The sequence below is a fragment of the Ornithodoros turicata genome, chromosome 7 (genome assembly GCF_037126465.1).
Source record: "Ornithodoros turicata isolate Travis chromosome 7, ASM3712646v1, whole genome shotgun sequence".
Lineage (NCBI taxonomy): Eukaryota > Metazoa > Arthropoda > Arachnida > Ixodida > Argasidae > Ornithodoros > Ornithodoros turicata.
Window position 1 is genome coordinate 55,971,000 of NC_088207.1, and position 14,893 is coordinate 55,985,892.

A 14,893-nucleotide genomic window follows, 5' to 3' on the forward strand; every position below is an offset into this window, starting at 1 on the left:
GATCAGAGTTCTTGCGGAGGGGAGAGACCAGACTCACAACCAGCAATGAAACTTTATTCGTCCTTGGGACCCTCTAAAATCGCGATTTCGGAATGGCGACCTGCAGGGTTACTGGGAACGCAAGATTCCAGTTCGATTAGACTATCCTTGCAGACCACAACTGGCAGAGTCGATGATGTATTCTCTTAATTTCGAGTCCTCTGAAGCCTTCTTCACATTGCATACCATTATCATTTCTGGTTTCCTACCTTTTTGCAACTTACTTCCTTGCCATGACAAAAGTTGCTGAGTTTCGTATTTCGTTCACACTTGCATTTCTGAGGCACTTCTGTAAAATGGACTGGTTCATCATCATCAGCCTATCAAAAGAACTGGATTTCTTAGCGCTCTGCATTGTCTGGTTTTTGAATTTTTTTCAGCCGTTCCATACTTCGGTGTTCTGGCTTTCCAGCTTTTTGTGTTTCGGACTTCTGATAGTTAGACCTTCCGATTTTCAGCCTTGTGATAGCCACCTAGATGGTTCTGGACATCTTGATGTTTTCCCTTTAACTCCTTACAATTCTTCCTGCATCGTAACATCCTGCTCTGGTAGGTCCATAAAAAAAAAAAAAAAAAAAAGGAACAACAAATCGAGCGGATAAAAATCGGGTTTTATTTCGGAGGCTGTAAAATAAGGGATGCCACGTGGCTGTGCTGAATGCGTAGTGCTTAGTGTCCTTCAGTGCTTGTATTGATGGCTGATTTTGTACTTTTGCAAGTTCATTTTCAGCGATTTTCGAGTTTTACGCTGAGTGATGATGATGCAAATCTGGGGTAGAAATGGGTTCTATCGCGTTTAACTCTCCTAAAAAAAAAAGACTGTCATTAAGCACCTTCGAGATACTCAAAGATTTCGAAAAGGAATATTACACCACCGTGCTCACCGCAACATACTACAAGAAAACGGTCGATCTCGGCTCTAAGCATTTCCTCTACTTGGAAAAATTAAACCTTGTGTCGAACATCACTTTGATTTAATCACCCCACTGATCGTGCAACAGAATGCCATTTTATGATCTTGTGTCACCTCGACAGTTTGCAGAGGAAAATCCATTCTTCTGGCGCATTAACAATTACTTAATAACTGTGAGTTTCGCATTACCGAGCAACCGCAACTGACCTCTTGAACGTGTGCCGAAACTGAGCCGTCCTGGGACAGTAATACCACAAAGTGCCCCACACGAGAAGAACAGTCTCGGAATAATGTGCAATAGCCACAGGCAGTGTACACAGCCAGCAATAATGTGCAACAGCCAGAAAAAAAGGTTTTGGCGTAGAATTCACGTACGTGATCTCCACATAAACAACCCTGTACTGTTGTACAAGGGTGATGATCATAGCTGGCTTCCAATGTGCGAGAGAGGTTCTCATTGGATGCCTCTCTGCCTCTGGATCTCTGCCTCCTGGCGATTCCATTCGTTGCCGTCAAGGACTGTTCTCTTTTCATTGCGTTTTTCTTCTAAACGGTTGCGCTGCGTTAACTAATTTTATTTGAATTGTACTAATTGAAACACAGACTTTCATTTGAGAGCAAGTTGTTTTTGCATTTTAGTGCCCCTTTAAGGGAGACTGTGCAGCGACGAGACACTTCTCAGTGAAAATATTTGGGATGGTGGCTCGTGACGGACGGACGGACGGACAAGTGAGAGAAAAAGAAGACATTCTGTCCTACTGGCAGTGAGCATTGCACCTTCCAATGCCAGTTTAATTAATCTGTTTTTGCCACAGTGTGGGAAAGTGACCAGCTGTGCTCCATACAGCTCGGTGCGTAATAAATATGAGTGCATTTGATGCAAAGCAGCTCATTGGGCCTTCTTGAGTGCGTGCTTTTCCCTCTTGAGTGCTTCCCTCTCCGCGGAAGTGACGTACGGAAGGCATTTCATGTGGAAGACTGGGCATTGCACTTCTATCCGGTCACCTGCAAAGGAAACTCCCCGTCACATGGGAAACTGAAAGCGATTCGTTTGGTGCTTCGTAGAGCCGCGCAGCACATACACACGCGAGAGTATGTGTGTTTCCATTTCTCATTCATCTTTCGTCTTTTCTTTGAACCTTTCTTAAGAAATCAACGATGAAAGATGAAAGTCACTGAAAAGGTTAGCCAGCTGTAGGGATCGAACCCACATCTTCTGGATTACCGATGAGATGTGGGTTCGATCCCTACAGCTGGCTAACCTTTCAGTGACTTTCATCTTTCATCGTTGATTTCTTAGGCAATTTGAGGCTTTGTTTGTATCTGTCCCTTCTATGTCGTTCCAGCCTCAGAACATCAGTTTCTTTCTTTCTTAAGAAGGCTGCGGAAGCAAAATTTTCAGCCGTAGCAGCTCGTGATCATGACTAGGAAAGAGGCCAGCTTTTTGCAAATTGAACTCGTAAAACAGGTGTCGGCCAGTGACTTTTAATTCGGAGGGTTTAGCCCTTGCGCTGCGGTCACCCGTTGGGTTGAAAAAACTGCAGCGCGAACATAATGATCCGTGCAACATTTCGTGCAACGTGGATCAGACGGTATAAATAACATGGCTGTGGAACAAGGTTCAACGGCTTGCCAAGTGGGCCCTGAAGTTACGAGGCTACTCCTTCAATGTGGAGTACAGGCGGGTGTACTGGGCGGTCCTGCATAGCCGGCTCACCCGTGAACGCCCACGTTTTTTATGCCTCATGCAGGGCATCCAGCGCCTGGTGAGGTTCGCCGCTCCGTGCAGATTGGTCTTAAGGCTTAGAGTTTCCTATTTGACTGAGGTCTAGTACAGTTTGCATGACGACCTACTAGATAATAATGGCCATGTCATAATCAGCAAATCCAATGAGGAGCCCGTCCGCATGATCCGCTAGGGCGACGCCACCTGGATACAGAGAGCCTGCGCGCTCGTCACCTCGACGTAACAATTAAGGGTCAGCCAATCGGGATCGTGTTTTCAACGGCCGTAGCCAATCGCGAACGTGCTTTCAGCGGTCGTGGGCACGGAGAAGAACCACCGTCATCTGCGAGTTACGACTGAATGGTTTTCGTGTGGCAAACATGGAACACTTGCCTGTCTGAAGATTGCGCATGACAAAATGCCCCTTCATGTTTCCGTAGGTAGTGGGAAGGTTGGCGCAGCTGATCCAGGAGAATTCTGCGCCAGGGTACATCACCGGGTACTCTCCTGCGATACACGTCCAGCTGTTAGTTATCTCGGGTATGAGTAACGGAAAGCAGTATTGCTCGAAGTTTGACAAGTGGCAGATAATGTTTGAGGGACTGGTGCATTAAAGTAGCGCAGAAGTCATGTTTTACACCTTGTTTTCTTCCTACAAAACTGTTAAGTAGGCCAGCAAGATTCACTAAGCGAAGGTAATTCACACCACAGAGTCGTAATTATAGCAGAAATTAAATTTAAAGTACGCCGCAAAAAAGCGACCGCGCGCAACGGCAGTGGAGAGCAGTGCCAGCCCGTGATCCGCCTGGAACCTCGCGCTGACGCTATAAGGAGGACGCTCGCTGATTGGTCTAGAGAAATGTTGTCTGCTACTCCTGTGTCGTCTGCTACTCGGCTGTTCGGGGTTCTGAAAAAGCCTTTTTCCTCGCTCGGTAATGCTTCGGCCGCTCCTTCTATCCTCAATTCTCCGGGAGAACTGGCAAAACTGCTTTACGGCGGCAAAGGGACAATGCGCTGACCCCCACTGACCGGCAAACCAGAATGAGTTCTCCTTATAACGTCATCGGTGATGTGGCATCATACCTTCCTATCCCCGTAATACCTGGAGTGGCGAGTTAAGGGTGAAGGCGCGGACCCACGTCTACGCGAGTTTTTCTCTGGGAAACAAATTGCACACATCAAAACATTTAGCTCCGTTCGGTAAACTGACACACACACTTTCATCAGACGTCTTAACGTGGAAAATTTTTGGACGGCCCTCTGTACCCCTTTAAAGGAGCAGTGAAAGCCCCTCCAAACGGCGTTCAAATGTTGATGACGGGAAGCTTTCAACGCTGACTTTTAGATTAAGTCGACCCCTCACCAACCACACCTCGACCGTCCACCCTTTCCTCTTTTCCGTTTTCATCCGTGATAATCCAGTGGCGCGTCTCCAACTGGCAGCTGTCCTGCTCCGGTGCTTCCTCCGACATGGACATGCTGCAGAGTCAAGCGTGCCGAATGAATGCTAACAAATATATACGTGGCAATAACTAAAGCACAGGCAGATCTGCACTAAAAACTTCCAAAATATGCTGTAAAAAACCCCTGAATATATGCAATATCTATTTTTGTCCTTGGTACAAAAACAATGCATCAAATGCATATTTGACAAAATTTGAGCAGTTTATTAGTGATCACACCGTTAAATACTGTACAAATCGTACAGATATGAGACCACACTGAAACACACACACACGTGTGTGTGTGTTAACGTTTCTTTAACAACATAACTGCTGCTACTATTACACATTACCATTACAAAACAAGTTATACATATTACGATGGATGCAAAATAATTTTAATTCACTCATAAAACTGCGGAGAAACTGCTCAAAGCGACATCTGGTGGGAGATAATCCACAATTTGTCAAGCAACAGTGATCTATGTTCCCAACCGGCTCACAATGGCTACGTAGCCAACACGAAGCCGACATGTTTTGTTTTAGACACATAGCTGTGCACACGCAATATACGGTTCTGCCGCCGTACATGACAAGCAATGCGCAGTTGGTGGGAAGATTATGACGTCAGAGCACTCAGGCTATCAAATAGATAATAACAGATATCAAATAGATAAGAGTGTGAAAGGTAGGTACTCACGTGATCCGGTAGGTGTGAAAGAAATGGGGGGGATTGATGGTACTCAATTCAGGCACAAAGCATGTGGCCACCTTCACCCTGGTGTGTCCTGTCACTTGCTCACAGCCTGGTTCATGGTAAAACCTGCAATGAGATTGCACAGTGGGACACACGGTAGAGCACTGCACAGGCTGCATTAAAAATTCCAAAGTTTCGGGTATTCAACGGCGCACCAAATCAGTCGCAAAGATGCGCGGAGAGGAGGACATGATTTGGTGCGCCGTTGAACATACCCGAAACTTTGAAGCCTCAAATTCGGGACTTTTTTGGGGGCAGTTCTATTTACAATATCGAGCGGATCTCTTGGTGGATCTGAGACTTGGGAAATTTTGGAGTTTGATTAAAGAAATTCAATTTCTTTGAACTAAAATCAAAAGAAAATATTTTTGCAAGGTGGCAAATTTAGTTGCCACACAAATGCTGTTTACCCCGTATTTCTGTGTCGCCCCGTTTTTTTTATGAGGTCCGAATGACACATTTTGTGAAACGCCCTGTATATATTTGTGATAGTAGATGCTGGATGTTGAGCACGTTGGAAACCTCGCGAGACAACAAAGATAGTCACATTGACGTGACCACCAATTATAGACCAACTGGTTGGCGTAGTACAAGCAAAACGGCCACTGCCAGTCATTGTCGCACACCCCTCCCTGAATATGATGCGTGCGTAAATTCCTCGTCCTCCAGGGGTCTCTCTCGTGTTGAGCAAAACTGTCGTACAAAGATTACAGCCACCCTGTTGCTCATGTTCTCAAGACTGTCCCCTATGAACAACCTTTGTTTTGACTTTGTTTTCTCTTTTCTTTTTCCGACTCTCCCGCGTGATTATTTGCAGCGACTATTCTATTACTATTATTATTATTATTACTATTTGGGGTGGGGTAATAGATGTTGCTGCTGCCAGCCCAATCCTATTTCTCTTACCTGTAAGGCTGACTGTCCAGCACCACAAATTCCTTCCTGTGAAGCATCTCTCCGTACGTCGTAAACCATTCTGAGAACGATCGCCCTGCGTGAAGCCATTTATTTGTAATTTTTTTTCCTATGGGCATTTTTAATTTATCGCGCGGTCGTAAAAAGGACGTCACCTGTAATGAAGTAATCGACGGGGTCGTGAGATGGGTAAAAGACCGTGAAGGGTACGTGGCCGTCCGTATCCCTCAGTGCGATCAGTTGACTCTGCCCGGAGTGTAGGCAAAATGTCAGGGGCATGCAGCCCTCCAGACCTTCACGGCTCTGCAAACAAGCGTAATAATAACCCGTCATAATAACTGCTATCGTACTGTGTGACAGCTAAAATTCTGATACATGCGCACGAATCTCAGTCTTTGTCACACTTTGGGAATTCTGTCGCACGGCATTAAAGGGAGACCTCGCGAGGATTTTCTAAAAGAATGAGGTGAGCATCATACCGAACACGAACCGCTCCCTCAATGCCGTATAAAACATCCGCATTCGTTTTGTGCCAGTAATTAATTCGTAATTGAGGACAATATGAAACCGAAACCGAAACCAAAATCAAAATGCAAAGCGCGCATCGGTTCGCCCGGAGGGAGATGCTGTGACGCCACCCAGCATTGTCGTCTGCTACGAAGCTTGCATTCTTAACCGCCATGTCACAATCTTTCTGGTGATTTTGTTGCGGAGTCTCCGCAACAAACTCACCACAAAGTTTGTGGCATAGTAATAACCCTTTGGGGTGTCAGGAACATACACACGAAATATTGCATTACCAAAGTGTGCAGATTTTATTTGAACAAATTATTACGAAGTGAGCGCTTCGCCTCTGTGCAGCAAGACGGCACTGTAAGCAACGCCGCTGACGTCATCCGGCATCGAAAAATGCAAGCTTCGTAGCAGATGACAATGCTGGGTGACGACTCAGTATCTTCCTCCGGAAGAACTGCTCTGCACTTTGGAGTTTGGTTTTGGTTTGGTATTGTCATCATTTACGAATTGATTACTCGCTCAAAATGAACGCGAATGTTGTATTCGGTATGATGCTCACCTAATTTTTTTCGAATTCTTTCGAGGTCTCCTTTTAAAGGGAGCTTCTTACAGTCTGACCTATTAAACTGCGTCAGTGAATCTATATAATCTGTTATCATATGAACATCTTTCTCATGATATGCACCTCTAATAACTTGTCTACTGATTTCGAGGTTAGACTTGTGTCAGACAATAAGTAGGGTTCCGCGTTTTCGGCATTTGCCGAAAAATGCCGATAAAATACCCGACATATATTTTTTAAATTTGGCATATTCCGGAAAATTATGAATTTTGCTCATGCATATGGAGCTACATGCCGAAAATGCCGGTGCCCGGTTGTGTTTTGTTTGTCAGCCCTGCAGGCCGCCAGCCTCTGGTTTATGAAAAACCCTCTCCTGTAACACTTAACAGTGGGTCAACGGGGTTCAGGTACACCTGGAGCCCCTCAACAAAGGAAAGGAAATTCTTTGCGTCCCCAATGTCTTCTTAATAAGCCGCTCTCCTTCCACCGATCATGCCTGTAGCTACCATTGGTCAAGGAATAGCATATGACCCTGCACGCTTATGTGAGCAGTCATTTCTTTGAGTTGGTTGGCGCGAAACATTAAGGCAGTCTCTCCAGCGGCTGCGAAATGGGACGTAAGAGGAAAGCTCCGATGTGAAAGAAAATCCTGATTTCGAAGTATCGTCCGTAGCAGGGATTGACGCTTTTGATAGGCAAGTATGTTTCATTTCATAATTTCATCGTTTAGCTGTATTTCACGCAGTTATTAGGAAAATAGCTGCTCCCTGAGTAGCTCTGCTCGGATATTATAGCTAGGGAGCCTTTGCCAGATTCGGGGGGTAAAAATCGGGCGCTATTTTTAAATCTGTAATTCGGGGAGAAATTGGGCGAGAATTGTGCCTTTGGATGTTATTGTTTCTCCTCTCCTCTACTAAGTCCTTTCCTAATCTCCCTTTTTTTGTTCTTTTGTTGTTGTTTTTTTGCGAGATCGTGACCTTCCAGCAGTAATGCCCGAAGGCATAGACAAGTGTTGACACACATGGGTGTATTGCTGGGAATGTGAAGTGACCCATTCTTACATGTGTCACACGTGGCAACCTTTGTTTGTCTTCGGTGGAAACGTCACTTGAGGATTTTATAGCGACCGGAATTTGGGGGGAAACCGGGTTTAACCCAAATCGGTCCGAGCTCGGTTCGGGGGGGAACAACCGGGCAGGATCGGGTTTAACCCAAAAAAGTTACTCCATAACTATAGCCGACTATTTAGGCACCTATTTTTGGCACGAGCATTTTAAAATGCCAAAAATGTCCGAATTTGACAACTCGTATAAATGATGAAAAATGCCTTACGAATCTTCACAGGAATACATGCCGGTAACGCGGAACCCCGACAGTAAGTTACACGTTTAATGTCCTTTGGGCCCTTGGGGTATTTTGAATAAATAAATAAATACGTAAGTAATCTAGATGCCAAACGTAGAAATCTCATGTGCTAGATCCTCCGAGCTTTTGAGATGTAAAGTTAGACTTTTTTACGGTTGTTTTGCAATCACAGAAACAACACAAGTTCATGTCTTTGATAGCTAGAGATGGGGTGTTGATATCAAACAACTGGAAACATACTCTTAATACCTGAAAGCCGGTCACTGCAGTTTCGATGTCCAACATGAACTCTGACCGGTAGTGACTGGGAATGCTCATGCTGCCCATCAACCTGTAACATGCGACTTCTTTTACAAAATTACCAACTGGTGCCGACTCATCCATATATACATGGAAGCAACGTATGGGCCTTTTTTCCAAGGCTCAGCACAGAAGAGTTCCATGTTAAAATATCACAGTGGATAGGGCTTTTTATTTTCCCCTTATGTACGACTACGTGTCTAAGCAACTTGTAGCCTGCCACCAGACTGGACTCCTACACACAACCTTTGGTGTTAGTAAGCGGGAACGTTACTAAAGCACCATGAAAATAAAAGTACAGCTATTACTAATATGCTGTTACTCTGTCAACTTAAGCTTGTACGGAGATGAAGAAAAGACTACCGTACCCTGGCGAAGCGAGCCGCTGGCCATTGTGGATGCGGTAGCTGCAACGGAGGTCATCGGGAAGGCGTACGCCCAGTTTCCTCTCAGCCTCGTCGAGACGCTCCTCACTTGTACCTTCTGCAGAACGAGGCGCAAAAGGTGTACCCTCCGACATTTAGACCAGGGTTGCGGAAATGGGGCCACCAATTCCATTCCAATTCCATTAAGAGGAATGGAGATTTGTGATAATTCCATTCCTTCCAATTCCTCGGAATGAAAAGGTACGGCGAGTTCCCACTCCTGGAATGGGCTTGGCAACCCCATTCTATTCCGTTAATTCCATCAATAAAAGAAAGGGGACTGGTAACCGTAGTGGCTTGCCCAGCAGCCACCCGGGCGCCTAGACCATTCCGTTCCAATTCCATTTCTGCGAAAAACTACCTACTCCCATTCCCATTCCATTCCTAGGACAGTTTTTGCCATTCCATTCCAATTCCATTCCAAGCTCTGATAAATCTAGAATCATTCCAACTCCGCAACCCTGACTCAGACAAACATCGCCTCTTACAAAAACAGGACACAGTTAAAGGATGGCTGCAGATGAAAAGTCATTGTAATTTGGACGTGTGTGAGGCTTAAGTGTTGGGTTTGTCCTATTGTTGATTCAACCTCCGCAATTTATGTCCAGGACAGCCAGGGTGTCCTTGGACGAGGCTTGTGCTCATAAACACTCTCTCGGGTAAACATTTACCCCCAAACTCTCAGCCTGCCCACCCCTTTATTTGGTTAGGAAAGAAGCTCGTTATTTTCGATAGACAGCTTTAACGACGATTAAAGTTGCCCATTCGCGTAAAATTTAATGATGATTAGCTTATATTTCCATTTATTGCGCCGTACCAAAAATTTGATAACATATTATGCTGCAGGTAAATCTCCAACACTTGCGCATTTTGTAATGAAAGCATTAAACGTTAGTCCTTCAACACTACTACACTCATGTAATGTGCTAATGGTGTAGAATGACTCTTTTCTTTCAGGTCATCTTCTGTACAGGAGGATGTTCCACTTTGTCCATTTTGTTTGCGCTCTCACCCCTCATTGGTGAAATAAACTGAATAAAAAAAAAAAAGAAGAAGATAACTTGCAGGACATATTACGGTAGATGCTTAGAATAATGAAAATTATCTCTTTGTTGTCAATGTATCCAATACATTGTTAACTGATGACATTAATAAAAAGTCAACTCCTGTGAAGCGCCATTTGTATGTAGGTTTAGTTGCCCCGTGGTTTATTTATTTTTTGTTGATTTATTTATGTATGTACCTCAAATTACCCCAATGGGGTCAGTACACTTTTATCTCATCTTTATCTCGCTGCCTTTTCATAATTTTCAAGCAAGCTAGGTACTTTTCATATTTGGCCTTTAGTAACCACGCCAAAATATATCTCGTAGATGCATACCGTCGGTTGTGAAACCTGTCAAGACAGACAATCACCCATGATACCCAGTGTTAACGTGCGGTTTGCAAGTTAAGCACCTCATTGTGTGATATACCTCTGATGGACTGGAAGATGACGGGGCAATTTTCCTTCATGAAGTGCTGTATCTTCTGCCACGCCGACTTGATTTGCGCGTAACAGTGAGCATAGCGACGAAGGTGTCGGTACAGGGAGAAGAAATGCAGCTTCCATGTCGTATCCTCTGGCAACCTGCGGCATTCAAAACTCACAGTCATGCATGGCAATGAGGTTATACCATCCACCGTCCCTACGGCCCTCGCTAAATTCGTACCAATAAGTAACGTTTTGGCTTAACCGGGATGAGACCTGGAAGAACAAGGAACAGGCGAATACGTCATATTCGGAGCGACGTGACATTTCCCACGATTCTGCGCAAATGATGCACTACCTGCTGTTAACATCTGTCGTCTGCTACTACAGTACATCGCTTCGAATTTGTAAAAAAACTACTCCGCTGTTCTGAATGAATCTTTTCATAAAATTTCAGTCTAGTTTCCATGTTGATCTGACTGTATGAGACCGTCCCTAGGAAAAGAGCGACTGTCATCACGAACGCAGAAACTAATCCGAAAACCTAATATATCTATAGGTCCCTATCCACAAGACATATGGACTAGGTACTCGTTTGATTGCCAGTAATTAGCTGTGCTGCAGAAGTGTCTTCTGTCGAAAAGATCGGAGTATTCTAGTGCCTGTTTAATCAATCAAATTGCACGCACTGAGTTGCATGGCATTTCCAATAGGAGTAATAAAAGAAGGTCCTCTTACTCTGTTTCTAGCCAATACTTGTTACAGAGCCTCTTCCAATGGGCATCGTGAGCACACACGTCACGAAGACGTCTGTTGATTCGGCTGCAGCTGGAATGAGAATGGAGTATAGGAGTATATCAAATGCACGTCTTATCCAACTGTGCTGAGACGACGATTATTCACTTTCTCATGTCCTCCCTTAAGACATTCGACGTGCATGATCGTCAGTTTGATGACTTCCGGACTCTTAATTCATTGACACCGGTATACGGACACAACACTTCGAAAACAGATTTCAGTCAAAGTAAACAGTTCGGTGACCTGCCTTTTTCTTTCGTGCCCTCTTGCGCATATTTAAAACAAAATGTTGAACGTACCGTACTAAGTCTTTGTAGTCTAGATAGGCACATATATTAATTAATATTTCACTCGGCATATCGTTAAGTGCAACAAAACTTCTGCTCGATGCTCGATCTGCTACGGCCACCTCCATTTTTTTTTTTTTCCTTTGCATCGATGGCCGTGCGCTGAACATAGCGTCTGCTACATTTTGGATCAAAATATCGCGAGATATGTTCATTGCTCTACTGTTTCAGGTTTTGAAAATAGTACAAAAAAACATTAGCGCGATCTTCGATTTTTGTTGTTACAATTTAACACGAAATCGCAAAAAAAGAAAGAAGCAGAAAAAACGACTTGGCGCTGTAATCGTCCGCGCGCGAAGGACTTGTTGAATGGCCCCTGAAAAACGAAAGTTTTCCGCGTACTTCGACGCTCTCCATGGATGATAATTTGCGGAAATCATATATAGATAAATAGGTCTACGCGAGGGGAGCGAGATAGAGAGAGGGAGCTGACACTTATCCTCCTATCAATAAAGCAGTAGCCCAGTTTTGATGCAGAGGGGCTCGAGCATGTCGGCCGTGCTGGTGTTGGGTGCTGTGGGCGCAACCGTGGCCGCGGTCGCCCTTTACCGATTCTTCAGGCGCAAGTCGGCCCCGCCGAAGCTTCTGGTCGACCCTGACACCAAGTATACGGTGAGCCTCGCCGAAAAGGAAATCGTCAGCCATGACACCCGGAGGTTCCGATTTGCTTTGCCAACACCGGAACACGTCCTCGGTCTTCCTACTGGACAACACATCTATCTTATCGCTTCACCAGGAGGACAACTCGTTCTGCGGCCGTATACTCCCGTCACGAGTGACAAGCATCACGGTTACTTCGATCTCGTAATCAAAGTGTACGCGAAAAATGTGCACCCGAAGTTCCCCGAAGGAGGGAAGATGTCGCAGCACCTTGATGCCATGAGTATCGGTGATACGATTCAAGTGCGCGGACCGTCCGGTCTGATTCGTTACGAGGGTCGAGGTCGCCTCGCCGTGCGGCCGGATAAGAAGTCCCCACCTGTCATGTACGACGTGACAGATATTGGCATGATTGCCGGAGGCACGGGGATCACGCCCATGCTGCAGGTGCACATCTTTCTTAACTTGTAAAAGGAAGCTGTCTCGTTAGAACATATTTATGAAACACACACATTTTCATTAATGTAATATATTAATATAATTCGATGTTGTAATCCTGAGAGAAGCCCATGGGCCAACTTTAAATAGTGAAGTTCACCCTAAGTGGTCTGGATCATCCGAGCAGAAAAGATTGGAAATCTCACAATCACAAGCGATCACTAGTGAGGGCCTGTATTTGTCGTGTATGCAACGGGACAGGATTTCCTGAAGATTGAAGTGCTAAATTTCTTCCACATTGCAAAACTAGCACGGAAGAGTAGACTGCAGTACGGGCCTAAACTTGTTGACCGTAGTCTTGACCGGCTGCCAAAAATTGAGCCACAATTTCACAAAGGTCACAAAGCATGTTCTTTCTCTAACCCGTCCCAGTGTATTTATGCTGCCTGTTTGAAAGGGCTGATAATGTGAAAAAAGAAAAAAAAAAAAAGACTGAAACCTTGGGCTCAACTTGGCCCGAGAACGGCTCTGGAACGGGACCCCGCCAGGAGTCAGGGCAACGGTGACGCCTGAATCGGGATTTTCATGCCTCTTCAGGCCCATGCGGTGCTCTGCAGATGTTCAAATTCATGTTCAAGTTCATGTCAATCGTGTACAAAGCTACCGAAAATTGGCTACACATTGGCTTTCATCGGGTGCTAAATTAGTGGATAATAATAATGTAGAAGGTGCATTACTAGCAGAGTTGACGAGGATCCTTTCCACTCAGATTCTGCGACACATATTCGAGGACCCCAGCGACCGGACGCACTGTTCCCTCATCTTTGCCAACCAGACGGAAGAGGACATCCTCCTGCGGGAGGAGCTGGAGGGACTGGCCGCCAAGTACCCCACCCGCTTCAAGCTCTTCTTCACCGTGGACCGACCGAAGGAAGGATGGAAGCAGGGCACAGGTTTTGTCAGCTCCGAGATGATAGAGCGCACATTCGCCCCTCCGTCGGACACGATGGTTGTCCTCATGTGCGGTCCCCCACCCATGATCAACTTCGCCTGCAAGCCCAACCTGGAGAAAATGGGCTATCCTCCGCGGCTCTGTTTCGCTTACTGAGCAGTTCGTTGCGGAACGGCTGCGGATCGTCGTCGTCCGAACGGTTAAACGGACGTGCGAGAACTAGACACCGCTGACACTGTAAAAAAAAATTTCGGCAGGGGTCTCGCAGGGATATCGTTACGGTGGTATGCTTGCTGTTGACGTACTTTTTAAATTTCGAGAAATTACAGTGCTTGAACTGACCCTTCAGATACGCTTCCTGTAGTGTTCCTCGAATTACTTTCTCCTCAGACTAGTTTTCATCGCGTGAAAACGTTGTGGTCACATTTTGATGAAAACATTTATGTGAAAAGTAGAAATGAACATGTTTGTTTGCACTGTAAAGCAGACGGCAGACAGGTCATGTTGGCGACGTAGTTTAAGATCTCGTTGCTTGTAAACCGAGCGCAACAAGTTATTACAAGTGATGGGGAACACTGAATATTTTTAACTTGCGAGTAAAATTGCGGTAAAACGGCTCTGTGCGACCTCTGGTGGGAAATAATCCCAAATTCCCAACTGGTTTGCTGGTCATGGTGGCTACGTAGCAGACTTCTTTTGTTTTAGACACAGTGTTAGGAGCATGCAACGTAGTTTTGCCGCCGTACTTAACGAGAAGCAAGCAGTTGGAGGCGACTTCGGCGTAGTGTTGCCCATAATTTTCACTAGACGACTTCAGAAAATCCCAGAGTGCTTAGCGACGCTTTGAACTGTGGGAGTTTACTGATGCGCAAGTAAGGTGGCCTCCAAACTGTTTAGATTTCTCCTCTCCCGGCCCATTTTCAATGACGTGTCGAGGTCGGCGGAAGCGAAACGTGAAGGATTATTCTTTTTTTTTTCCCGCTCCGTAAGCACCCATGATGCTCCGCGTGTGCAAGGAGCACTGGGATTTTCTGAAATCGTCTATTTTAATTTTCTAAACATCGATGACTATGAGCTCAGTTGTGATGTAAGAGTGCTGAAGGCTCAGGCTATCCAGTAAATAAATTTTCTGAGGTTGCAGCTCTACTGCATTACAAATGTGTCAGAGACGACCTACCACCTTGAGCTTCCACCAATCTCTAGAAAGGGACCTTGATATTGTTGACCAATCACATGCATTGCACTCGAGCAGGGCAAACCGTTTGGCTCAGTCGCGTCTCGAAAAGAAGGTGGGGGAGGTTCGTGGGTTCGTGCATTTGGGAGAGGG

The 14,893-nt window shown here is 45.4% G+C and overlaps 2 protein-coding genes across 4 annotated transcripts; one reads left to right on the top strand and one right to left on the bottom strand.

The window, feature by feature from the left end:
* Positions 1-1,711: 1,711 nt before the first annotated feature.
* Positions 1,712-12,442, bottom strand: LOC135401643 (F-box only protein 3-like). Of its 3 annotated transcripts, none has more exons than XM_064634156.1 (11): positions 11,529-12,442; positions 11,170-11,259; positions 10,436-10,590; positions 8,904-9,018; positions 8,476-8,566; positions 5,948-6,095; positions 5,784-5,868; positions 4,821-4,943; positions 4,051-4,157; positions 3,072-3,185; positions 1,712-1,957 (listed from the first exon to the last, which is right to left on the bottom strand). In XM_064634156.1, exons 1-11 carry the CDS (start codon positions 11,729-11,731, stop codon positions 1,842-1,844), a joined length of 1,347 nt encoding a protein of 448 aa, XP_064490226.1. In that variant the 5' UTR covers positions 11,732-12,442; the 3' UTR covers positions 1,712-1,841. The 3 variants fall into 3 exon arrangements, with proteins under 3 accessions (XP_064490226.1, XP_064490224.1, XP_064490225.1); XM_064634154.1 differs by having other exon boundaries at positions 4,042-4,157; positions 11,529-12,441; XM_064634155.1 differs by having other exon boundaries at positions 4,042-4,157; positions 8,485-8,566; positions 11,529-12,290.
* Positions 11,855-14,712, top strand: LOC135401644 (NADH-cytochrome b5 reductase 3-like). Its single transcript, XM_064634157.1, has 2 exons — positions 11,855-12,623; positions 13,384-14,712. The coding sequence occupies exons 1-2, from the start codon at positions 12,048-12,050 to the stop codon at positions 13,720-13,722; spliced, it is 915 nt and encodes a 304-aa protein (XP_064490227.1). The 5' UTR covers positions 11,855-12,047; the 3' UTR covers positions 13,723-14,712.
* The last annotated feature ends 181 nt before the right edge of the window (positions 14,713-14,893 follow it).

Excerpts from the sequence above, each read along its gene's own strand:
- LOC135401643 (XM_064634154.1), bottom strand. The coding sequence starts at position 11,731 with ATGAACATATCTCGCGATATTTTGATCCAAAATGTAGCAGACGCTATG. Across the intron at positions 8,567-8,903 it reads CAGCGGCTCGCTTCGCCAGG|GTTGATGGGCAGCATGAGCA; the intron begins GTACGGTAGTCT and ends CGCATGTTACAG. Across the intron at positions 6,096-8,475 it reads CCGGCTTTCAGGTATTAAGA|AGCCGTGAAGGTCTGGAGGG; the intron begins GTATGTTTCCAG and ends GCTTGTTTGCAG.
- LOC135401644 (XM_064634157.1), top strand. The coding sequence starts at position 12,048 with ATGCAGAGGGGCTCGAGCATGTCGGCCGTGCTGGTGTTGGGTGCTGTG. Across the intron at positions 12,624-13,383 it reads GGATCACGCCCATGCTGCAG|ATTCTGCGACACATATTCGA; the intron begins GTGCACATCTTT and ends CTTTCCACTCAG.